General features: G+C 46.1%; 1 protein-coding gene across 7 annotated transcripts in view; it reads left to right on the top strand.

Annotated features, from left to right (window-relative positions):
* Positions 1-27,265, top strand: part of znf385c (zinc finger protein 385C) — a 468,492-nt gene that overhangs the window by 246,694 nt on the left and 194,533 nt on the right. Inside the window, exon 1 of one of the 7 annotated variants that reach the window (XM_038778610.1) lies at positions 5,511-5,894. The exons of 5 other annotated variants lie outside the window; for them this stretch is intronic. In XM_038778610.1, the coding sequence (XP_038634538.1) occupies positions 5,885-5,894 (10 nt within the window). In that variant the 5' untranslated portion in view covers positions 5,511-5,884. Of the gene's footprint in view, positions 1-5,510; positions 5,895-25,010; positions 25,036-27,265 lie in introns of those variants that run through there. One more of the 7 variants, XM_038778611.1, reaches the window with a different exon arrangement.

The following is a 27,265-nucleotide window of genomic DNA, read 5'->3' as shown; positions in this document are numbered from 1 at the left end:
AATAAACTCTAATTGTTTTGGACTTACTAATTGGTGTATAGCTTTATTGCTTTGAACTTGACCTTGATACTTGTGACAGTGTCTGTTACGGCACCTGGCGACTCCAGAGCATAGAGAGAGAAACAGAGCCAAGTGAGTGTTAAGCACACTTACTCAGAACAAGCAACAAGTGGATGCGTGTATCACCTACTTCTAAACTACAGATTTCCCTCTAGATTTGCCATGTATGTACCTTCAGCAATCTCACCAATCAAATTTTGAATACTCTTTTTTAATTTTAAAAATGCCCGAGCAGCAACTAGCCACACGTGCAGAGTTGGTCAGCAGTATCAGAAGCCCCTTCAGGAGTCATGGATGTCCAAAGTTGGCTGTGGATGATGCTTTCTACTACAAAGGTTGCCAATCCTGTGTGACCAAACAAAGACCTGCTTGTTGTTATTTAGTGAAACAGAACTCATGAAACTGGTTAAGGGTAGAAATACCTGCAGTTTCCCCACATATAAATCACCTTTCGGTCTAGATCTTTGGATGCTGAACAAAGACCTGAATTTTATAGTCCCTCCCACCAGGGGGTGGGGAATTTCCAGTCCCGCCAACTTTTGAACAGTTCGCTACGTTTCCCGGCCCCACCTTGGCACAGTGGAGCTGTAAAACTCAGCTCATAGAAACAGGAGTTTCCCCTTGAGGCTGCCTTGCCACTCAGTTAGACGATGGTTGATCTGTTCCTCAGCTCCAGTCACCTGCCTTTGATCCTTATCCCTCGATACCCAGGCCTGACAACAAAATAATCAATCTTAGTCTTAAAAATATGTTAATTGACTCAGTGTCAGCAGCATTTTGGGGAGACTGTTCCAGATTGCATGACCCTTTTTCGCTCCTGAATAGCCGAACTGTACTTTTAAGACTCTGCATACATAAGATATGAAAATGAAATGAAAATGAAAATCGCTTATTGTCACGAGTAGGCTTCAATGAAGTTACTGTGAAAAGCCCCTAGTCGCCACATTCCGGTGCCTGTTCGGGGAGGCTGGTACGGGAATCGAACCGTGCTGCTGGCCTGCCTTGGTCTGCTTTAAAGCCAGCGATTTAGCCCAGTGAGCTAAACCAGCCCCTTTGCATCATAAATTGGTGGTTAATTAGCACCATATCTGAGAGGCTTGCATTTAGTATCAATACAATGTTGAATGTTTTTGCTTCATGTCAATCATGTGATAGGTTGCTTCAGTGCATTTTCTGAACTGAAGTTTGGTTTATGCATCAACAGGACTGTAGTCAACATTAGGAATGGCACTTGGGTCTAGGTGCTGTTCACAGAAAGTTGGCTGAGACGCTATTTTAAAGAAGTTATTGGGTCATAACTTCCTGACTCCACAACATTGGATTTGGAGGGTACCCCAATGATGCGTTGGCGAATCCCTCTGGGAAGTTCCCACATCAGGGTTTATCCCGCATATTTCCAGATGGGCTGACCTTCCCTGGACAATTGGGGTGGGCGGGGAACCATCGAACAAAGCGTTTGAATCGCTAGCTTCAGATGGTACTGCATGTTCTATACCCTTGTAGTAACTGTGAAAGAGTTAGAAAGGGGGGAAGAAAACATCTCCATTATTCACTTGCCTTTGAAACTCACCTTTTCCCTTTCAATGATGGTCCCGTTAAATTCACCTACTTTACGGTCGTTAATGCCATAGAAAGGGTGGGTATCCTCCTTCGCTACGCTGCTTTTACAGCTCGCTGCTGGAGCTGCTTCGCAATCCCTGTCTCGCCAAATCTGAGTGAGGAAGCTCGGGTAAGACAGGAGCTTTGGAATGTCCGCAAAGGGGACTCACTGTGGAGTGGCAATCCGCCGGCGACTGCCACTCCGAGGAAGTTACAGGCCAATAGCACCATATAACGCATCTGTATTACCCTGAACCTGAAGATGGAACTAAGTGTAATGTAGCCGACATCTTTAAGACCATGCTGTCTTAATTGCTACAAAATGGCCCACCCTGAGGTTATTAAAGGTTAAGTCCTCAGGAGTAAATGTAGGTCAATTAGGGACAATATTGTTGTTAACAGCTGCTTGTTCAAAGTCAGAAGCAGCAAGAAATAATTGTCGTTCTTTTCCATACCTTTCAAGTGTGTTAGAAATTTGCATTTGGGCCAAAATGCAAATCCTGAGGTGTACCAGAAGCATTTCAAATGTTTTTACATACCTGGTGATCTTGCACAACCTGGGTGAGATAGAGAATAGAAGGTGAATAATGACAGGAGAGTTTTACATGACAAAACTTCCATTGGGATGGTGATGGCTAGCACGGGGGGACATAGCTTTAAATTGAGGGGAGATCGATATAGGACAGATGTCAGAGGTAGGTTCTTTACTCAGAGTAGTAAGGGCGTGGAATGCCCTGCCTGCAACAGTAGTAGACTCGCCAACATTAAGGGCATTTATATGGTCATTGGATAAACAAATGGATGATAAGGGAATAGTGTAGATGGGCTTTAGATTGGTTTCACAGGTCGCGCAACATCGAGGGCCGAAGGACCTGTACTGTGCTGTATTGTTCTAATGTAACCAACTGTATATTTTAAGGTGCAGGTGTTCTGCCTCTCTCTTCCTGCGTCAGAGTGAAGGAGGTTTCCAGCTGGTTACCGTAACAACTCCTGAAACTCCGACAAGTTACTCCGCGGTCTGAATTTTGTGTTCAGCGGACGTGTGCAACCAGCAGGCCGCAATTGGCCTCGGAATGCGATTCCACATTGGCTGACCAATTAACAGGCAACCAGCATGAAACGCGGGCTCAGAGAGACTCGGTGCTGCCAAGGGGGTGGGAAGCTGGCAGGCGCCAACAAAATGGAAGGTGTAGGATGGCACTTCTAATGGGCTCCCTCAAGGCGGACAGCTGCTGCAGAGCTGTCTCAGGGAATTGCAGACCTCTACAGATTAAATATGGTGAAAAGATGCAGCAAACTGTGTGGAGGCAGCACGTTCAAACACCTGACAGCAGAAATCAGAAAAGCTCAATCCCCAAACACCTTTTAAAATTTTAGTTTGGCCCTGACATTTCAGCCTGCCCTGGATCGAGGCTGTAGCTAAAGCATGAAGGTTGCCTGGCCTTCCGCCAACCGTAAATGTTGCCGACCACTCTTTTGAGATCCACTAACAAAATAGAAGAAAGGAAACAAACTTAGGGACAAAGCAAACAAGGGCTGCTCCTATTAGGGGCACTGCTCGAACATAACAAAGATCAACGTAAACTTAAAAAACATCAAATAAGAGTGCAGTTAAAGGGGTCAATAAAGTACCCCAACCCTGTGGTGCCCACTGGGCACAGAAGGCCTTGATGGTGCCTGTGGACACCACATGCTCCCTTTCTAGGGACACTCAGACCCGAATGTAAAAAGTTGCCTGCCACATTAAATTGCTTTTAGTTGACTCCTTAATGGGCCTGATTGCCCACTTAATTGTCGACGGGCCCGCTTTCAACGTCATGTGCACGATTAAGCCAGCAAGCACTCCTGACGTCTTCTTCTGTTATTTCACACACTTCCGGGGCAGGCACCCACCCACCCAAGCAATGTAAAGTTGTGGTCATAATGGTGCAATCCAAAATGGACAACATACCAATGCCAGTGCGATGAACAGCAAATCCAATGGCATGATACTTAGTGATTCTGAAAAAGGAAGTCTCGCAGAGATATTTGTATTTTGCATGTTTTATGTGTTGACCGTTAAGCAGGGAAACACCATTCCTACTACAGTATCTGTTTTCTTTGTGGTTTTAAGTTTCTATTGATTCTGTACCTGTGGTCTGTCCTGCCCACTGTGCCCCATTTTCTAGCTTGGCGTCGGACATCATAACTGAGCTCCTTTCCCAACGTGAATCCACAGTATAGAGGAGCAGCCAAATCTACAGACACAGAAACCAAGGCACTTTTCAGGTAAAACAAGGTGAGATAGTGGGAAGACAATTAACCAAGGCAGAAAATCAGTGGAGGAGAGAAGAGTCTGGCAAAAGATGCAGAAGGTAGAGAGGAAAGGCTGAGGAGGGGTGTATCCCACATTACCTGGTAATTGCCTTATTGCTGTGTGTGGGAGTTTGCTGTGCGCAAATTGGTTGACATGTTTCCTACATTAGGCACTAGGAATTACTGAGGGCTTTGGCCAAGGATGGTATCATGCGGGCGTCACGCTAGCATAGTGGTTAGCACTGTTGCTGCACAGCGTCAGGGTCCTAGGTTCGATTCCCGGCTTGGGTCACTGTCAATCTGGAGTCTGCATGTTCTCCCCGTGTCTGCGTGGGTTTCCTCCGGGTGCTCCGGTTTCCTCCCACAAATCCCGAAAGACATGCTGTTCGGTGAGTTGGTCATTCTGAATTCTTCCTGTGTACCCGAACAGGCACCGGAATGTGGTGACTAGGGGCTTTTCACAGTAACTTCATTGCAGTGTTAATGTAAGCTTACTTGTGACAATAAAGATAAACATTAAAGATGACAGGCTTGGTGGGCCGAAGGGCCTGTTCCTGTGCTCTATTGTTCTTAATACTAATAATATAATCTTTTTATTGTCCCATGTATGAAGTTACTGTGAAAAGCCCCTACAGTGACTACACTTCAAAAATACTTCATCCGCTGTAAAGCACTATGAGACCTCTTGTGGTTGCGAAAGGCGCCATGTAAATGCAAGTCTTTCTTTAATTAAGGAATATCAGATAGCTACTGGATCCTTCGAGATGCTGGACCCTCCCTTGCACCGGTGGTTCAGTGAAATGCCAAACAGTACGTTCATCGGCAGAGGCATGAAGAGGGCGATTGTCTCATTTTAATACCTCCAAGACAGTGCAGCCCTGTGTCTTACATCTCTTGCTGTTGTTTCTTTTTTTGTTGCTGTTGTTTCCCCGATCGTTAAAAATTGTCACTGGCGTAGGAAAAACGAACATGGGGGGGGGGGGGGGGGGCAGTGGAAACAAAGAATCCGCTGAAGTTTGGGGTTAAAAATAATAATTCCAAAAGGGAGTGCTTGAAGGTGAGCTCGCAAGTCAGGATGCATTGCTGCACCCAGGGCGTTTCAAAGAGACTCTGAATGTCTGTTAACACCACAGCACTGAAAACAGCTCGAGTCAGGCAGACCTGACATATATTGGGAAGCTGACAAGTATGCACGGTGTTCATCCCACAGAGGGGCTCTTTCATTTCGGAGGAATGTTGGGAGGAGAGAAAATAAATTGACCAGCTCTCATTTTTCAGCCTCCGCCCTGCTGGATGGAGAGCTGGAGGGAAACGGGGAGGGCACTGTCCGAGGCAGGGGAAGATGAATAACTCTATTTAAGTTCCCCCTGTGTTCTGAAGGTGCTGCCTTGCATGTTAATGCCGGCAGGGGAAAGGAGAGGCTTTCTCGGGATGTGATTGATGCAGTGGTGCTTCTTCTGTGCTTTTGGCAGCTCTACGGTTTCGATACACTGAGCAAGCTCCCAGAGAGAGAGAGAGAGAGAGTGTGTGTGTGTCTGAGAGCTGCGGAGGGAGAGAGAGAGTGTGTGTCTGAGAGCTGCGGAGGGAGAGAGAGATGTGAACTTCAGTCCCTCCTCTCTCATTCTCATTCTCCTGTAGTGTCTGCGGGACCCTTTGCTGGGGAGAAAGGCCCTGGCTGTTAATCCTCATCCCCCACCCACCTTGCGATTGGGCTAGACGAGGCCAGTAGCTGTGCAGAGGGACATTCTGCTCACCCTGCAGGCACAAAGATTCACCGGGGGCGGCTGAGTTTCAAGGTGTAACTGTCACAGCATTTGGAATTTAAGTTGGCCGGGGGAGAGGTATTCTTTTCAAGGAGGTCTTTGCTTTTGGCTGATTTCCCAAGATTTGAAGGCACAGCGGGATTCCAACAACTTCAGTGGATGCAAAAATGCTGCTGGGTAAGTGGGAAAAGCAATGGGAACTTTAAGCAGAGTGGATAGTGGAATGTTTTTGCTTGCTTTCTGGCATTGCCCGGCTTGTGATTATACAGACAGGCGACAGGACTGAAAAGTCTTTTATATCCCCCCTCCCCCCCCCCCCCCCCCCCCCGCCCCCCCGATATAAGCTCACAACGATCAAGTGTGACCATCATACCTTTTGAATGAATTTCCGCAGAGCTCATTATGCTGCGCTGGCTATCTCAAGTGCTTGTTGTCACCCACACACACACACAAAAAAATATTTGGTTGGAGCTGAAACAGGCAACCTCACTTGCGAGGAATCTCCATGTGTACTGCAACCCTCCGACGAGCTGAGTGGTAGGATGTCTCCTTGTCGACCTGGCTCACAAGGCATAAAATGTTTGGTAATCGCTTAAAGCAGAGAGTCGCCTGCCTCCCAAAGTGCTGCTGTTTTGACACATTAACGCCCAAGGTTTTCCTCAATTGTCTGTTCCAAGAGCACAGAGGTCTGATTTAAAAGGGGGCTGTTGCCTGCGAGTGGACAGTCTGACCTTAGGTGTTGTGTAGTGTGCTGGTGTGAAGGTGAGCGACAGCCAGGCAGCGATATCTCAGCAACTCTGCTACAATTTCAGCCACATGTAATTCAAGGCGAACCGCGCGTTATTTCTTTTTGCTTTTCGGACTCATGTCTATTGCTGTTTTGACCACGCAGCCTTTCAACTTTAGCGAATGAAGCACTGCAACACTATATTAGTTGTCATTAAACCACATGTTGGAGGGAAAATACTTTTCTTCAGATATATGTATGAACAGAAGGAAAAAAATTGGTATTTTCATTTTTTTAAAGTGAGATCTCTCTGATGTGGAGCGCTCAGGGCTGATTTTCACCATTAAACAGCCTTTGATTAACATCCAACCATGATGTCAAGCATGAGATAATAATCTCAAGTCATGTAGCTGCAAGCTATATAATGCCTTTTATTCAAAAAGGTAGAATTACCTGAGTGTGCCTACATGCTTTTTAAAATGTAATCACCATTGGCGACTGATTGAAAATGTTGCTTGGGTCTTTCTTTGTCATGTCAGGAAGGCTTCCCCAAGGTTGGGGGGTAATTTGGGGGCTCGGAGGAGGGGAGTAGCCCCAGTACTGGAATGAGCCCCCTGTTTCCTGCCATCACTGTACCGGCCTGCCGAGCTGCCAACAGTGATTGGGCATAAGCTTTCCCACCCCCTCATGCCATTTGTCACTTGTCGAGACCTTCCTCACCGTGGACCACCTCCCACACCAATTGTAAAACAAACTGGCTTTTTTCTGGCCCACAAGCAGACCCGGAATCTTTTACTGGATGAGCTAGTGTTACGCAAATGTGGTTGGGGGGGGGGGGGGGGGGGGCGGAAGGGGTCAGGGGTGTGATAAGATTAGGGGAAACCTTTGGGGCCCCTTGTGCCCATGAGAGGGCCCTTTGACCTTCCTCCTGGCCTCTCAAAACCAGCCCAGTTTGGTGCTCAATATTGTCAGTTAAACAACGTTTTGATCTCATCTCCAAGATCTTTGTAACTATAAATGCACACACTTTTTTAAATACGTGTGCTCTATCCCCTGGCTTTGTTGTAGCATTGCCTAGGGCATATATTTTAAATTCCTGCAGGGCAATCCCAGAGAGTTGGGAAGCCTTCATGCTGCATTATCGAAGTTTCTATCTTTTGACTTGTGTAGGCTAGCAGATACTTCACATGTCCTGCCAATATTGTAGTCAATGGAACTCTATATGTGGATCTGTTGCTGTGGCAAGAGATGGCAACTTTACCTGTGCTAATTGCAAAACTATGGACGCGACCGACCAGCCGCCCAGCGCCTGACTCTAATGGGATCTCGTGAGACATCACAATCCGGATCCCGTCCACAGTGGTCAGGACCTAAATTTGCATATTCAAGTCAGTAGTTAGCCGCACCTGAATACGACTATGCCGGATCTACCCAGCGCCTGGGATTGAATCCCCCTCACCTCGGAGACCTCGAGCCAATGCTGATTGGTGCTAATCTCCACAAACATGGACCAGGCAGAATGGCACTTGGGGGCGGGGGTCTTCCAGACGATCAGAGGCCCCGGGTGGTTGGCCTCTCTGCCAGGATTTCCAGGTGGCACTGTTCGCTTGACATGGGCACTCACCTGCCACGGGCACTGAAGGGGCAATTAAGTGGCCACTCTAGGACTTCGGTAGGTCCAAGGGCAGGGAGACTGCCATTGTCCTCCACTGCCACATGTAAAATCGGAGACCGATCAGGGGTGGGCTGAAGGTGACGGGCTGGCCATGCACTGCATTTTACAACCATCCCCACTGTCAGACACACCAGCGCTCACATAAAATCCAGTAAAACATTTCAGAAATATCACAGAACTGAAACGTTGGCGAAATTGACTTATTTGTTTGCAGAGTGGCACAGCAGGTGGGAAAAACCAGGTGGTAGCCATCGACCCCAAGCAGCCATGCCACGGTGCAGTGCCCAGGGCAATGCAAAAGGAGAGTACCTAGGACAGACCCAGGGGGAAGTGCTGGGGCAGTGCCAGGGTATTGCCTGGGCATGATCCTCTACCCCCTGGCGACTGTACTCACCTGTAAGACTCCGGCGGGTTCTGATCGCAAGGTGCATATTGTGGGGGCCTGTCATGATTCACATTGGCGTTCCCTGATGCTGACCTGAATGGACAAACCAATGCGGGGGGCTGGCGTGGGTCGCATGGGGGAACTATTAGTCGTAAAGACCTGATAATGATATTTAAATATATTCAAATGGAGATCTTGTACTGGATTCTCCGATTCTGGGGGCAATGTCCCCTTGCCGGCATGGGAACAGTGGCATTTTACGCCAGAGAAAATGGCGCAAAACAGTCACCGATTCCCCGTTTTGTTGGGGGCTAGCAGGACGGCAGCGTGGCATACCCGGCTCTAGCTGCCGATATGCCCGGAAAATTGCCGGGTCCGTGGCCGCGCATGCGCACAGTGGCGGCCTGCAATGACCGCACCGTGCTACATGGCACCAACTGCTCACGGCCCGGCCCGCTAAATAGCCCCCCCCCCCCTTCAGCCAGCCCGTGCGCCCCAGACCACCCCCACAGTATGTGGCCGCAGGCCGAGGTCCCGACGGGTGAGGCCATACGTGTCCTACAACATCGGGAACCCGGTAGGTTGGGGGCGGAGCAACGAGAGGCAAGCCTCAGGCAATGTCCGGAGGCCATCGATGCGTGGCACGGCGTATGGATGGGGCGGTGCATCGTGAAAGCGGCGCCGCCCCCAATTTGATAGGGAATCCAGATTCTTCGGCCGGTCGCCCAAAGCGCTTTCGGCGTCGGCATCCAGGGAATCCAGCCCCCCCCCCCCCCCCCCTCCCCCCCACAAAGTCGGTATTCCTGTTATGTCATTGCCAAAGGTGCATGGGCAATAGATCCATGAAATTCCAACGTAAAGACTGTTCAGGGACTCCTGTGGGATTTTCTGCCTCACTGCCATTGCTGCCCGCTGAAAACAGGAGCCCATCCCCCAAACCTGGTAATTGTGGTTGAAAGAATGTTTATAGTATAAATTATCAGTGCACAATTGTCACACATAGTCAACGCAAGTTCAGCACTGCCTGTATTATTTTCCCTTCGTACACACTCTGTGCTGCTTGTGTTTGAGCCTGCAGCCTGGGGCAACAAAGAATGCCACTGTTCTCTGGTGAGCTTGCTCAATTAGTGCAACTCCTGAAGCATTTGTAGTTCCGAGGGTTCTTGCTATTGTTTCTCTGGAAGTTAGCATTTATTTGCCACTATAAATGAAACAGCAAAGCTTTGTGCAGTTCAACCACCAAAAGATAACTCTTCAAGGTGATAATATTGGTCTTTAAAAATCTAAAACAAGGATGGATTTCCAAATATCCCCCCCCCCCCCCCCCCCCAAGTACATCAGTCTCAACAAACAATAAACAAATCCCTAATTGGAGGCCCGTATTGACAGTGCTTTCAAAGTTTTGCAATGATTGACCTCAGAAATTCCACCCGAGTTCAAAATGTCCAATCAGTTTGTGTGGTAATGGCTCCAAGCCCATCTCTCATCAGAACTGCACATGGACCCACATGTCACCTCTGTCTATGAGTGGAAGCCCAGAAGAGAATATTGGACATGTAAGTATGAATGAATGCATTGGTGTTTTCAAGGTTAGCCTCAGGACTACAGCCAGTATTTATATGGCCCTTTTGTTCAGGGAATTAAATAGACAGAACCCACAATGGGGCTGATTGTAAACGGCCAAATAATGTGCCCAAGGAGAGAGCTTGATGGGCCAAATAACCTCTCTCGTTCCATGTTCTTTTTCCTCCTTTGTTTGCTGCAAAATCTTGGGAACAGAAAGTAAAGCTGTGGGAGAAGCCTAAAGGAAGAGATTGAGTCCAGATGTTCACATTCAAATTTCCTCGAGCAGGATTTTCCGGCACATCCCACCGGCATGATCTTCCGGTCTGGATGAGTCATGCAAAATACCGTAGACGTCGGCAGGACTGGATGATCCCACCTGTGGCCAATGACAAGCCGCCTCCGCTGTTGGAAAACACACCACAGAGGAGTGGACGGAAGTGGAAAATCCCACCGCTCCTTTTGGAAAAAGACAGAAATGTCTAACTTAGAGATTGGAGAGATGGAACCCTTAGCCTTTTATACTAAAATTCTGGGAGCTTCATTTAAGGAAGACGTGTTAATACCTGTTCTCGCTACCGGGGCAGAATTGCTCGCTAAGTTCTCCGGATTTTGTTCTTTAGAAAACCCACATCAAGAAAAACAAACAGAAGAACTTGCAGCAGAGAATGTAGTGGCAGAAGAGAAACATGGAAAGATGCCTGGCAATTAATGAATGTTTACCTTACATTTGCATTTCTGTAATTAATTTACAATGTACAAGACTTGCCTTACAAGTCTTATTGACTTCTTTGAGGAGGTGGCCAAGCATGTGGATGAAGGTAAAGCTGTGGATGTAGTGTACATGGATTTTAGTAAGGCATTTGATAAGGTTCCCCATTGTAGGCTTGTACAGAAAGTAAGGAGGCATGGGATAGTGGGAAATTTGGCCAGTTGGATAACGTACTGGCTAACCGATAGAAGACAGAGAGTGGTGGTGGATGGCAAATATTCAGCCTGGAGCCCAGTTATCAGTGACGTACCACAGGGATCAGTTCTGGGTCCTCTGCTGTTTGTGATTTTCATTAACGACTTGGATGAGGGAGTTGAAGGGTGGGTCAGTAAATTTGCAGATGATACGAAGATTGGTGGAGTTGTGGATAGTGAGGAGGGCTGTTGTTGGCTTCAAAGAGACATAGATAGAATGCAGAGCTGGGCTGAGAAGTGGCAGATGGCGTTTAACCCTGACAAGTGTGAGGTTGTCCATTTTGGAAGGACAAATATGAATGCGGAATACAGGGTTAACGGTAGGGTTCTTGGCAATGTGGAGGAGCAGAGAGATCTTGGGGTCTATGTTCATAGATCTTTGAAAGTTGCCACTCAAGTGGATAGAGCTGTGAAGAAGGCCTATGGTGTGCTAGCATTCATTAGCAGAGGGATTGAATTTAAGAGCCGTGAGGTGATGATGCAGCTGTACAAAACCTTGGTCAGGCCACATTTGGAGTACTGTGTGCAGTTCTGGTCACCTCATTTTAGGAAGGATGTGGAAGCTTTGGAAAAGGTGCAAAGGAGATTTACCAGGATGTTGCCTGGAATGGAGAGTAGGTCATACGAGGAAAGGTTGAGGGTGCTAGGCCTTTTCTCATTAGAACGGAGAAGGATAAGGGGCGACTTGATAGAGGTTTATAAGATGATTAGGGGAATAGATAGAGTAGACAGTCAGAGACTTTTTCCCCGGGTGGAAACCACCATTACAAGGGGACATAAATTTAAGATAAATGGTGGAAGATATAGAGGGGATGTCAGAGGTAGGTCTTTACCCAGAGAGTAGTGGGGGCATGGAATGCACTGCCTGTGGAAGTAGTTGAGTCGGAAACGTTAGGGACCTTCAAGCGGCTATTGGATAGGTACATGGATTAGGGTAGAATAATGGAGTGTAGGTTAACTTCTTAAGGGCAGCACGGTAGCATTGTGGATAGCACAATTGCTTCACAGCTCCAGGGTCCCAAGTTCGATTCGACTTGGGTCACTGTCTGTGTGGAGTCTGCACATCCTCCACGTGTGTGCGTGGGTTTCCTCCCGGTACTCCGGTTTCCTCCCACAGTCCAAAGATGTGCAGGTAGGGTGGATTGGCCATGAAAAATTGTCCAAAATTCTATGATTAACCTAGGACAAAAGTTCGGCGCAACATCGTGGGCCGAAGGGCCTGTTCTGTGCTGTATTTCTATATCTAATGTAGTTCTTCTGCAGCCATTCAGGGGAGGGATAGATGTGTAGGGAGGAAGACTCTTTAAGTATTTTGTGGCTGTGACAGAAATGTTTTTAAAATTCACTGCAGCATGGTAGGGATAAAATAATAATAATAATGAACTTTATTATGTCACATGTAAGTTTGCATTAACACTGCAGTGAAGTTACTGTGAACATCCCCCAGTCACCACACTCCGGCACCTGCTCAGGTACACAGAGGGAGAATTCAGAATGTCAGAATTACCTGCACGTCTTTCGGGACTTGTGGGCGGAATCAGCAGTTCCTGGAGGAAACCCACGCAGACACGGGGAGAACGTGTAGACTCCGCACAGACAGTGACCCAAGCTGGGAATCGAACCTGGGACCCTGGCGCTGTGAGGCACCAGTGCTAACCACAGTGCTACCGTGTATGTGGCTTTAGTATTTACAGGAAAGTTGAAAAAACAGATTTAAACTCTTTTTTTCTCTCAATTGATTCATGAAGATTAATTGGCTCTTCCTGTGAGGCAGTTCGAATATTTAAAATCTGCTGAGCAAGCAGATTATCACACTACGTACTCAAAATTGTTAGGCTCTGAAATACAATTAATCTTGCACAATGTGAGTCGAGAAAAATGAGTATCCCATTAAATTCAGGGTTTTCAGCAATTGCGACTTTTCTTTCCATCTCCCTGTATTATGGAGTCTGGTGCAGAATAAGGTTGAATTTCTCAATTTTGGTTTCATATCACGGAGTCAAGAATGTTTTGTGCAATAACTGATGGAGAGAAATAGCTTCTTTCCTCCCTGAGAAAATAATGTGTGCACTTCAGTCTGTACAAATAGGCGAGACCTTCAACATGCGCTCGCTATGTTTAGTGTAAGTGTGTGTCATTCTTCACAAGCCTGTGCAATGGCATGATGCAATTTTACAGGAGCAAACAGCGGAGTGGCACATGGTTGATAGAAATCCATTGCTGGACGTTTATAGTTTTCTTCCCCCTGCACAAAATCCAAGATCAATTTCCTCCTCTTGGCTTGTGCAGGTGAACGCACAAAGGGTTGCACAGTAGCACAATGTTTAGCACTTTTGCTTCACAGCGCCAGGGACCCGGGTTCGATTCCCAGTTTGGGTCAATGTCTGTGCGGAGTCTGCACGTTCTCCCCGTGTCTGTGTGGGTTTCCTCCGGGTGCTCTGGTTTCCTCCCAATAGTCCCGAAAGACCTGTTTGTTAGGTGATTTGGACTTTCTGAATTCTCCCTCAGTGTACCCGAACAGGCACCATAATGTGGCGACTGGGCAATTTTCACAGTAACTTCATTGCAGTGTTAATCTAAGCCTACTTGTGATACTAATAAAGATTATTAAAGTAATCTTTTTGAGATTGTTGTCTGCCGTGCCGCTAATATCTCTTTTGTGAAATATATCAGCAGTGTTAGGTGTTTACAATTACAATTCTGTGATATTATGTGACACCGAGACATCAAGATCCTGAGAGTTGTGTATCTGCATCATAGTGTTCTCCTCTCAATGTCCAGCAGCCTAGCGAATATATATAACGGCCGCATGCACGATATACTTCATACTGGCCTGGCTGTGTTCAATAGTCAAAGATTATGCCAAGCTAGACTCATGACACTTGATTATTGTTTTGTGTTTTTTTTTTCACCAGGGGATTGTGTTAGTTAGGACTAAGTGGTATTATCATTAGAATCATTTTGCCATGGTGGTTGCAGGATTCAATGTCTCAAACCATATACATTCCCCTAACCTAGTTGATGCTTTATAAATTTCAAAACATATAGTATCATAGCAGAAACCATTGCACCTACAATATTATCCTTCTAGATAAATCTTTATGAAAGCAATGATGCAAAATGAGTAAAAGAGGCTAAAATGCACATGCACAAAAAAAAATCAAACATAAGAGACAGCATGGTGGCACAGTGGTTAGCACTGCTGCCTCACAGCTCCGGGGTCCCGGGATCAATTCCAGCCTTGGGTGACTGTGTGGAGTTTGCACGTTCACCCTATGGCTGCGTAGGTTTCCTCCGGGTGCTCTGATTTCCTCCCACAGTCCAAAGAACTGCAAGTTATGTGGATTGACAATGCTAGATTGTACCTTGGTGTCCAAAAGGTTAGGTGGGGTTACTGGATTGTGGGATAGGGTGGAGGTGTGGGCTTAAGTGGGGTGCTCTTTCGATGGGCCGGTATAGACTAGTTGGGCCGAATGACCTCCTGCACTGTACATTCTATGAAGAGTGTGATTAAAAACAAAACTATATCAACATTTCAATAAATTTACCATATATTGACTATTTGTCACAACTGATTGCTAAATTTTACATCTACTTTTTCTGTACTGTGAACTGAGTTCATTAGGCACGGAATCAATCCAAATTCACTCAATGTTAATAGGACTATAGAGTGAAGTATGATATAGAGAGTGTGATTAGAATAATGTATTCTGGTGTCAGTTCGATATAGTGAGCGTTGTTGCATTCAATTTTGGCAGCTGCTTGGATGGAGCACAAATTTTCTCCAGGACAGATGGATTTTACTGAGAAATTAAAATTGATTTAAAATGTTCAATCCCCGCCCCTTAGTTTCCATGACATCATAGAAAAGAGTAACTTAAATGTAAAGGCTTATGAGGTACCGGATTTTTTTCGCCTTTGGGGGCGGGTAAGAGGAGTCAGGACTCTTTGACTTTGTTTCCAACCTCTGGGCGTGGCTGTCACCATTTGTGATATTCACGGTCGCACCCTCTTGATTGGCCTGGAGACGTGTTTGCTGTCCAATGAAAGACAGTGGACAAGCTCTTAAAGCTGAAGACCTATGTGCACATATGAATTAAGAGCAGGAGTGGACCATTCGGCCCCTCGAGCCTGCTCCACCATTCAATAAGATTATGGCGGATCTGATTGTGGCCTCAACTGCACATTCCCAAGAGCGTTTCACTGCCTTGGTAGCCAAGAATCTGTCTACCTCTGCCTCAAAATGTCCCTGCCTCCACCGTTGTCCATCGAAGGAAGCTCCTAAAGTCGACCTCTCTCTGGGTGAATTCTCCCAATCTCTTTCCTAAATGGTCTACCTCTTACTCAGAGTGACCCCTGGTTCTGAACACCCAGCATCGGCAACATCCTTCCTTCATTTACCCGGTTTAGTCCTGTTAGAATTTTATAGGTTTCCATGTGATTCCCTCCCTCATTCCTCTGAACTCCAGCGAATACAATCCTAACCAATTCAATCTCTCCACATACGTCAGTCCTGCCATCCCATTATTGAGTCTGGTAAACCTTCACTGCACTCCCTCTAGAGCAAGAACATACTTTCTCAGATGAGACCAAAAGTGCACACAATACTCCAGGTGTTGCCACACCAAGGACCTGAATAATTACAGCAAGACATCCTTTCTCCTGTACTCGAATCCTCTTGCTATGAAGGCCAACATGCCATTTGCTGTCTTTACCATCGGCTGTACCTGCATGCTTACCTTCAGTGACTGGTGTACGAAGACACCCAGGTCTCATTGCACATTCCCCTCTCCTAATCTCCAAGTCTGCCACCTTTTTTTTGCGACCAAAGTGATTAATCTCACATTTCTCCAAATTATTCTGCATCTGCCATTCATTTGCCCACTCACTCAACTTGTCCAAACCACACTGAAGGATCTCTGCATCCTCCTCACAGCTTACCCTCCCACCCAACTTGGTGCCATCTGTAAATTTGGAGATATTATATATTGTTCCCTCATCTGAATCATTAATAGATACTGTGAATAGCTGGGATCCTAGCGCTGATCCCTACGGTACCCCACTAGTCACTTGTGGACAAGGACACTGTATTAGTCTGCATGGGGCCTCCAAGGTGGGAAATATTATCTTCCCCGTGATCCTTGCGGAGTACGAGCTTCTCCGCGGGAGACCTCTATTAACATCTGTATAAAAGGTTGGTCAGTATTGCAACGACCAGAATTGGGACCCAGTAAATATCTACCGGGCATTGTAAATATCGTGTGTAAATACAAATACGTTTCTTCATGTTAATCGGTGTGGACTCCCCATGCCCTTATTAAACTGGCGACAAAGGGTAAACTGGCTCACTGTTGATGCTGAAATCTACTTGGCTGAGCCACCTCCCCCATTTTCTAGACCTTGGTTTGAATTTACTTGATTCACCATTCCTCAGTTTGGGCGGTTAGATGAATTCAGCGGCGTTACCTTTTCTGGACCAACAACATCATGGAGAACGAGCGCCAGACAGTCATATTGTTGATGGACTGCAGAACGCACACATTCGGGGTGATCTGGAGTATCATGGCGCCCGATACACAATTGTTCAACTAACACATGGCACTTGTGCCACATGATTTTAACCCAGCCCTGTCAGAAATTGTTAAAAGATATCACTTTACCAAGGCAGAGAGGTCCCATGGTGAGTCCATAAACAAGTTTGTATCACGGCTATGGAAGATAGCCAAGTTCTGTGAGTATGGAACTGCTTTATCCAATATGCTCTGCGATCGTGTGATCTGCGGTTTAAAGCCTATAGGGTGGGAATAATTATCTTCCTTATGGAGTATGAGCTCCAAGGGGCAGGGGATCTCTATCAACCTCTGTATAAATGGTCAGCCTGTAATGCACCAACCAGAACAGTAAGGGTCTACTGGGCAGTGTAAATATTGTGTATAAATAAAACTGCATTTCATTATTTTACTCAGTGTGGACTTCCCATGTCCTTCTCAAAGACACCCAAGTCCCTTTTTATATCTACACTTTCTAATTTCTCACCATTTGGGAAATATTCTGCACATCTGTTACTTCTACCAAGTGGATTATCTCACATTTTTCCACATTCTATATTCCACCTGCCATCTCCACTTTCTACAGAAGCTAAAGAAATTCAGCATGTCTGCATCGACTGTCACAAACTTCTACAGATGTGCCATAGAGAGCATCCAATCCGGCTGCATCACAGCCTGGTATGGCAACTGTTCGGTCCAAGGTCGCAAGAAACTGCAGAGTGCGTTGAACTCGGCCCAATGCATCACACAAGCTTGCCATCCACTCATTGATTCTGTTTACACCTCCCGCTGCCTCAGGAAGGCAGACAGCATTATTAGAGACCCCTCACACCCAGGCTTTGCCCTCCTCCAGACCCTTCCATCAGGCAGAAGATACAGAAGTCTGAAGACCTGCACATCCAGACATAGGAAGAGCTTCTTCCTACAGCTACTAAACTCCTCAATGACTTCTTCTCTGTTCCCTGTAAGAACACTATTTACATGTCCTATGCTGCTCTTGCTCATATATTTGCTTTTTGGCCCTTGTTCCGTACTGTAACCAATCACTGTTTGTCGATGTACCTTGTCGATTAATTTTTTTGTCTACCGTGTACGTACTGCGTACATTCCCCTGGCGCAGAAAAATACTTTTCACTGTACTTCGGTACATGTGACAATAAATCAATCAATTAATATTCCTGCTACTCTCTAAGTCTGTCCAAATCCTCCTGTAGCTTCTTTACATCTTCCTCTTCACACACATTCCCACCTAGCTATGTATCATCCGCGAACTTAGAAATATTACATTTGTTCCCCACATCCATAGAACATAGAACAGTACAGCACAGAACAGGCCCTTCGGCCCTCGATGTTGTGCCGAGCAATGATCACCCTACTTAAACCCACGTAACCCGTATACCCGTAACCCAACAATCCCCCCATTAACCTTACACTACGGGCACTTTAGCATGGCCAATCCACCTAACCCGCACATCTTTGGACTGTGGGAGGAAACCGGAGCACCCGGAGGAAACCCACGCACACACGGGGAGGACGTGCAGACTCCACACAGACAGTGACCCAGCCGGGAATCGAACCTGGGACCCTGGAGCTGTGAAGCATTGATGCTAACCACCATGCTACCGTGAGGCCCCAAATCACTGATATATACTGTCTCGTTTTAATGATGTTATACAAAGTCAACAAGAAGAACAAACGAAGGAGATTGTCATCGACTTAAGGAAGCGTCGTGGAAACGACGCTTCAATGGAAACGAAGTAGAAAGGGTCGAGAGCTTCACGTTTTTAGGTGTTCAGATCACCAACAACCTGTACTTCCCACATGCTGACACTATAGTTAAGAAAGCCCACCAACAACTTTACTTTCTCAGAAGACTAAGGAAATTTGGCATGTCACCAACTTCTACAGATGCACCATAGAAAGCATTCTTTCTGGTTGTATCACAGCCTGGTATGGATCCTGCTCTGCCCAAGACCGCAGGAAATTACAAAAGGTTGTGAATGTAGCCCAATCCATCGCGCAAACCAGCCTCCCATCCATCGACTCTGTCTATAATTCCCGCTGCCTCGGAAAGGCAGCCAGCATAATTAAGGACCCCACACACCCCGGACATACTCTCCTCCACCTTCTTCCGCCAGGAGAAAGATACCAAAGTTTGAGGTCACGTACCAACCGACTCAAGAACAGCTTCCTCCCTACTGCCATCAGACTTTTGAATGGACCTACCTCGTATTAAGTTGACCTTTTCTCTACACCTTACTGTAACTGTAACATTATATTCTGCAGTCTCTCCTTCTTTCCCTATGTACGATATGCATTGTTTGCATAGCATGCAAGAAACAATACTTTTCACTGTATACCAATACATGTGACAATAATAAATCAAATCAAATCAAAAGAGGTGCACTTTGGTTTTCAAAAAGCAAAAGGGGTTGAAATAGGTCCCTGTTGCACCCATTTTCTGGGCCCAAGTTGGGGTTAAAATTTTTCAGGGCTGTTCCGTATGCCACAAGGGTGCCTGAAACGACATCCAACGCGCTATTGACCTCATTCCTTTCAGGCGTCCAGGAAAGTTGTCTTAAACAGGTTTCAGAATTAAAATATTTGCAGGTGCAGGAAGTCTGGATAGATTCTTTTCCAGTACCTAAGTGGATAACATAGTCGTGTGAGGCACCTCATGTCAGCTGACAGTCTCCTCAACAGCATTCATCAATTCTGAGCAAACGGGTTCGCTGTTGAGACTGAAAGCCTGTCGAAGAACGTAATCTGATTAGGGATTCCATGTTAGTACACATCAGCTCTGTGTAAGTGTATTCTGGGGAAAATTAGGAAAACGTAATGCCGTTTACAATTGGAAGGGCCAGCTTGTTAACCACTTCTCTAAAGCTGCTTTGCTGACAAACAGGGTCATTTTTATTGGCCAACCTTTTTTTGAACCAACATCAAATAAACAGTGCAACAATTACTTTATAAAGTGCTCTTTTAAATTAAATATGCCAATTTATTTATTTTTTTGCAACAGTGTAACCAAAATTCAAGGCTGTGGATGTTTTTCATCTTATTTTCTGGAATGTCAAAAATAATGGGAGAGATATTAATTCGGAGTGTCAGTAATTTTACCACCCAGCAAAGTGTTTGCCATATTCTGATATATATTTAATGCAACAGGATAATTACTGCTTTCAAATTTAAAAATATCAATTAATCCAATTATTTGAGGGCACATCTATTATCTTAAATGCAGTAGCAATATTTCAAGCTGATGAAATGCACAAATGATACCATCGGTTATAGTCACATTCAGATTAATGTCACTGACAAACAAAATGCTGTTCATTCACTCTGGCCACTGTGCTATCTCAGAATGAACAAGGAATGCGAGCAGAGGACAGCTCAGAGATAGTTGTACCCTCCATGAGTGAACAACTGGACCGTTTAAGCCTTTTTAAAAATAGTCTTTGTTGCCACAAGTAGGCTAACATTAACACTGCAATGAATTTACTTTGAAAAGCCCCGAGTTGCCACATTCTGGCGCCTGTTCCGGTACACAGTGGGAGAGGTTAGAATGCCCAATTCACCTAACAGCACATCTTTTGGCACTTGTGGGAGGAAACCGGAGCACCCGGAGGAAACCCACGCAGACATGGGGACAATGTGCAGACTCTGCACAGTGACCCAAGCCGGGATTCGAACCTGGGGCCCTGCAGCTGTGAAGCAACTGTGCTAACCACTGTGCTACCCTGCCGCCCTTTGGAAGAATGCGTTCACTAGAGAGGTAATTCGTGAGCCAAAGGAACGTTGGTTGGGTTGGGAAAACTCGTCACTGACGCCAGCTGCTCAGACTATGGCTGCTTGTCACAGCAGTCATCATCTTGTTGATTGCAAAGTATTTTTAGTTAGCGGGTGGATGCCACGATGGTATTAGCCAGAGTATCAGGTACAGCTGCATTGCAGCAGGAACTGGAGACTCTGATGGAAAGTCAACATTTCATTCATTTCTCCAAGTGCTGAAAAGCAGTTGGACACATAACTGAACAAAAGAAACTGGTTTCCCTGAGAGTCCTGGATATAACAAATTGACCATCTAGGTATCATCAGTCAATTAGATGGTATCTAAGGGTTTCCAATCTTAGTAAGCAATTGGCATGCGATTCTCAGAAAATAATTCTCCTCACTACACCATACCAAATAGAAGTATCTCAGTAGGTGGACTGATGTAATTTGGGAAATAGCAAACATTTAATTACTACAGAAGTGATCTCCGTGTCTTGATATCTCTGGTGTTGTTTTGACAGCAGGAGCCATCCAGACTAGATAAACTGTTGAACCATGTACTGAATTATCTTTCCATTTAGCTGGGCTCTATTATTGCTATTAGCAAGAACTAGACCTGTTATAGAGCAGCTGGAACTGCATCAGTCTCCGACAAAGACAGAAAATACTGGACAATCTCAGCTGTGAGTTGTCTGTGAGCTAGTCTGACAGCATCTGTGGAGAGAGAACGGAGCTAATGTTTTGAATCTGGATGACACGTGTCAAAGCTGCAGTCTCTGACAAGGATGATGACAAGGAACAAATAAAATTCTGCAGATGCTGGAAACCTGAACTAAAAACAGAAGATGTAGGAAATACTCAGATACAGAATATACAGCTTCTTCCCCACTGTTACCAGACTCTTAACAACCCTCTTATGGACTGACCTCATTGATACTACACCCCTGTATGCTTCACCCGATGCCGGTGTTACATTGTGCACCTTGTGTTGCCCTATTATGTATTTTCTTTTATTTCCTTTTCCTTTCATGTCCTTAATGGTATGTTGAGCTGCTCACAGAAATATACTTTTCACTGTACCTTGGTACACGTGACAATAAACAAATCCAATCCAAATACTCAACAGGTGAGGAAACATCTGTGGAGAGAGAAACAGAGGGCTGAATTCGCCCATCTGGGGACTAAGTCCTATGGCGGGGGCAGGAACGTGGAGTGTTTTCCGCTAAAGGGACCGATGGCAAAACAAAGCAACACATCCAGCTCCGACCTCATTAATTATGCACCTGGGGTTTATCGCCATATTCCGTGGTGGGGCAGGCCTGATGGCGTATGGTCCGCTGTCCAACCATCACCACATTTAAAAGACACCCAACCCCACTGACCCACTATTGAAGATAGAAGTTGAACCTCCTGAAAATGGAGACAGAATGCCGGGTGCACTCTGAGACTGGAAGGTGGACCTCCTGAGAGAGAAAATAAATCTTGAGGAACATTCTGAGACTGGAAGATGGACCCCTCCCCCAGGACACTGAATCTGTAGGATCCACCTGTAGTTGCCAACCCCCCCCCCCCCCCCCCCCCCCCCCCCCCGCACTCACTGCTGTGGTGTCCCGGGGTCCAGGGAACTCTGAAGGCAGCGCCAGGCATTGTTCAGGTGAGTCCCGACAACAGCATGTCACATCCACCCAAACGTGTTTTGAACCACCATTCTTTGCCACTGGCATTGGAGAGAACCAGGCATGGGTGGTCAGGCCTTGGTCTGTATCTCATCAGGGGATGCAAATCAGTTCCATGCCGGCCTCCAGCGGGTTTCCTGATCTGCCATGGTGGGCAGAAGGTCCTGAGGGAAATTCATGCCAGCTTAAAACAATTTTTAGGCCTCCTACCAGATTCGAGGGCCCAGATGGCACTACCGGGCTGGCAAGCTGGCTGTGCCAGGGTGCCTGGGTGCCAAGTTGGCACTTCCAGGGGCCAGGACTGGGTAGCGAGGGGGGGGGGGCTTGCCAATTGGAGGGGGTTCCAAGGTTGGAGATGAGTGGGTGCAGAAAGCGAGGGGAGCATGAAAGGAGAGGAGAGGAGGAAGATCTGGGCTGCCACTCAAAATGATCATCTCACCAGCAGGAAATCTCTCTTAAGTGTGACCTCGGTGGGGAGAAATGCCCCGAGGCCAAAACGAAACAGCCAAGAGCCATTGAATTGCTGAATCTGAATACTGCCCTTGCCCTAAGTGTCATTTTGGGTGCGTTTGACGGGGTGTTTACCGTTGGCATTTTGGGTGAGATCCAGACCTGTATTTGCCCACACTTCATCATTCTTGTGGGTCTTGGGGAGTTTCTCACCGGTCAAACCCACACTTAAGCTTTTTTCTGTCGTGGGGAACTAAACTCGCCCGCCAGACCAGCTCCTCCGAGATCCGGGTGCCATTTTGAAAAGGGAGTAGGCTTGAGGGTGTCTCACCCCCCCACACCCATGGAAAATGTGAGCACACCCCCCCCCCCCCCCCTCCCATGTCTGGTCTCTGCTTGTGGAGACCAGGACTAATCGGCGCCTAGTTGCCAGTGCGGCCGGTGACTCCCGAGAACCAGGGGAAGGTGACCCCAACCCGCCCATGCATATTTAGATGAGCCAAATGGCTCATTTAAATATCATTACCTGGATCACCTCTTGCGAGGCCGGGTCCGCAGGTCGGGTGACTCACCTGTGGTTTTGCACCCAGTTCAAAGCCTGCTTTGGGGGTCTCCCACGATGCTACCGGCGCAACGGGGTCGGAGTCGGGCAAAACACAGGGTGAAAATTAAGCTCATTGTCACATTTCATACGGCCCTTTCCCATTCAGCTATTAGGGTACCTAATGATTGCAGCCAATGTATCCTTCCCTCTTTCTATCACATATATATATGCACTGAGCTATCACTCCACATGGGAAATACCAGTGAATAAACCAAAATATATAATTAAATATAGAATTATTTATGAATGACATTTATCTGATCCCTATGCAATCATATGTTATATCCCATGTGATTCCAGTACTTCTGTTCACGAAACATCCGTGTCCCTAACTGTAACCCTCATGATCACCAATATTCTGCTGCAGGTAGAAATGTTGGGAATGTGAGTGCTCCGATTTTTTTCTTGCAAAAGAACACTTCACTTATAACCCAAAATCTGGCCAGATTCTTCGTGGGGGGGTGGGGGGAGAGAGGAATTTGCCAGAGGCGTAAAAGGTAATGGGGGCGCAAAACCTCACGGGAGTCCGAAAACAAAACCCTCGCTAGCCTGCCCTCGCTGACCCTGCCCTCCGCCAGTGACGTGATTTTAACGGAATTAATGGGCTTTCCAGCTGCGTCGTTCCCCCCCCCCCCCCCCCCCCCCCCCCCCCCCCGCCCCCAACCCGATGAGATTTTCAACAGCTCTGGAATAACGTGAACTTGGTGAAGAGAACCCGCTGGGGATGCACAGATAAGCACTACCCCTTGGCAGTTTGCAAAAACCCCAGAAAACTCTGCCCTCAGGTTTTATTTATATTTTGATTGTGTCTTTGCATTCCATTATTATTTCTTACATGATTTGCCTAATTGTGTAATACCAAGACCATTAATCATTACATCAACAGGGGCTGGTTTAGCACAGTGGGCTAAATAGCTGGCTTGTAAGGCAGAGCAATGCCAGCAGCGCGGGTTCAATTCCCGTACCAGCCTCCCCGAACAGGTGCCGGAATGTGGCGACTAGGGGCTTTTCACAGTAACTTCATTGAAGCTTACTTGTGACAATAAGCTATTATTATTAAATGAATGTGACTTACAATTAATTTCCCCCTGTATCTGAAGTCATCAAATACGTGTGTCCGTTAAGACCACATCAACAATGTTTTCAAAAGATATCAGAAACAAATTACTTAAACATGCATGTTTAGTTTTAAGTAAGGAGCAAATTGCAGCTTATGCAACTAATTGCTTCCAATTTAGTATGTTGCATCCATAATGGATGTGAAATTGATACCTCTGTCCCATTCACTCTGCTTGAGGTGCAAGTGGAATGGAAACTATTCCAGATCAAACAGAAACGGTGGCCTGGTAACCACTACCAATCAAGACAATCTATTCCACAACAAGGGTCTTCACCTTTATGTATAACACTCCCATGTGATCAGGAGTGGATTGGGATTGGAACCTACCCGACCTCACAACTGAAAATACAACTGGGGAGATTGGGGCTCATGCAATGAAGCATTGTGCAATAGAGTGAAAGAGGGCTTTTCACAGTAACTTCATTGAAGCCTACTCGTGACAATAAGCTATTATTATTATATTCATAAACATATCGATGCTTTCGGGTGCAACAGTTTTAATTAATTTGCAAATTCAGTGTTGCATCACGCAACAGTCTGCAGATTAATTTACATAAACTACTGCTAAAGTTGATTAATTTTGCTTAATTATGTTACCTCTTACATAGGTGGCTCATTTGTCCAACATCATGGGTAGAATTTTACGGCGCCTCCCACTGGTGAGATTTTCCAATCCGCCGCAGTCATTGGCTCGCCGCATTTTACAGCCCCTGCCCCCTCTGCAGTGCAACATTCTCTATTACTGTAATATGAGCTTGCATGCTGCGGTGATATTACTTGTTGCGGTTTCCCCCATAATTGTGTTGTTTGTGCAGATGTTTCAGATCAGGTCAGTGTATTTATTTACTTTGTCCGGCTATCTGCAAAGTTTAGCACCTGTCAGCCTGTTGTCTGTGCTTCACTCCGAAAGGTTTTATATTCATTGAATGTGTGTAATGCTCTGAGAATGATTCAATTGGCCAATGTTTTCTGCTCTGCTTGAATTTTGTCGCCTCGTTTTTGAATCTGAGCATTAAGTATGCGCGCGTCCCTCGAGTCGAATAATTGGACTCTGTGCTCCCAACAAGGAGACTGAAAATGGAAACTCGGGTGATTTTCCTCCCATAATGTTTCAGGGGTTTATACAGAGCACAGAAGTTTAAATTCCTAGTGCGCCTTCCTGATAGGTGACTCTCCCAACCGAGAGTGTGAGATTGGAAAATCATTCCTTTGACCGCTTTATCACCTTTCCCTCATATTGATAAAGACAAGCCAGTCTGGGCCCCTTTACTATATGCACGGAGCTATAATTCACTGGGAGTTTTTTTTTTTTTATAAATTTAGAGTACCCAATTCATTTTTTTTTTTAAATTTGAGGGGCAATTTAGCGTGGCCAATTCACCTACTCTGCACATCTTTCGGGTTGTGGGGGCGAAACCCACGCAAACACGGGGAGAATGTGCAAACTCCACACGGACAGTGACCCAGAGCCGGGATCGAACCTGGGACCTCGGCGCCGTGAGGCAACAGGGCTAACCCACTGCGCCACCGTGCTGGAAAATTCACTGGGAGTTGAGGTGAAAGAGGGATAATCATCTCGGACTGCTGTGTGTGCAGTGTCGCGAATGGCAGCTTCAAATTGAATTAATTAAGTAGCTTTTTCTTTTGAAAATAAAGGTTTTTAGATACGTGGGTGAATTTTAGGTAGAAAATGGAGATGTTGTTAATGCCCTTATCCCGTATTGATGGTGGCTGCTGCAGCTCAGCATACGTGGAACAGGGCACAGTTAATGAGTCTCCCTGTGTCCCTGGTGGAGATCTGCAAGCAGACCAATCTTTTGCAAGTTTCAGTTTCTTGTGATCAGTTTTTCTGCAATCCAGTCTGCCCGAAACTCTCAAAATTATGTTTTTGGCGTGTATGTTATCTGTACTCCTTGAGAATGATGACAGCAGTCATTCTGACATTGTATTGCCATTGGAGCACTTGTTGGAAATTCAGATACATGTTACAGGTTACTCTGTGCTCCCAACAAGGAGACTGAAAATGGAAACTCGGGTGATTTTCCTCCCATAATGTTTCAGGGGTTTATACAGAGCACAGAAGTTTAAATTCCTAGTGCGCCCTCAAAATTATGTTTTTGGCGTGTATGTTATCTGTACTCCTTGAGAATGATGACAGCAGTCATTCTGACATTGTATTGCCATTGGAGCACTTGTTGGAAATTCAGATACATGTTACAGGTTACTTCCTAATGGGAAGTGCAAAGTCAGAAAGTTACACTTTGTACACTTTTTTAATTGAAATTTTAAAAACAGAATTCTGGGGCATTTTGGCTATTTGATGAGATTGCTGACTTAGCTTGTCCCACAGCATGTCAGAAATGAGATGTGAAAATCCATGGCATGCTTCATCCCTCAGCAAAAGCCAGAAGCCGTTTTCGTGCCCACACAACTGCTACATGCTGGCTCTGCTGCTGGGCCTGGAACCCATGCAGCATGCTATCATCCATATCAAAGGGCGTCTTACTAAAGGAGCTTCTCAATTCGGTAAAAAAGCGTATCACATCATGCTGACGTGGCGGCTGGAGATGATGGTTGGGTGGAAGTTCAGAAGAAATGCCGAGTCAGACCAAAAAACAAGAGAAAGTGACATATTTTGTGAGATCAAGTCCAAAATAAAATTTGGCTTCAATTATTGAATAAGCAAACAGTAATCCAGAATGCCTTTCAGAACTACCCTAGCCAAGCTGTTGCAATACAATTACAACACTGGAACCTACCCGGCAAAGTGGAAAATTGCCCGGTTATGTCCTGCCCATGTAAAACAGAACAAATCCAACCCAGCCAATTACCGCACCATCGACTTACTCTTGATCATCAGCAAAGTGGTGGAAGGTGTCACCGACAGTGCCATCAACGGCACATGCTCAGCAATAAACTGCTCACTGACGCTCACATTGGGCTCCGTCAGGGTCACTCAGCTCCTGACTGCATTACAGCCTTAATCCAATGATGGACAAAAGAGCTGAACTCCTAAAGGTAAGGTGAGGGTGACTGTTCTTGACATCAAGGCAGCATTT

The sequence above is a fragment of the Scyliorhinus canicula genome, chromosome 19 (assembly GCF_902713615.1).
Source record: "Scyliorhinus canicula chromosome 19, sScyCan1.1, whole genome shotgun sequence".
Taxonomy (NCBI): domain Eukaryota; kingdom Metazoa; phylum Chordata; class Chondrichthyes; order Carcharhiniformes; family Scyliorhinidae; genus Scyliorhinus; species Scyliorhinus canicula.
This window is presented reverse-complemented; position numbering and strand designations above follow the sequence as displayed.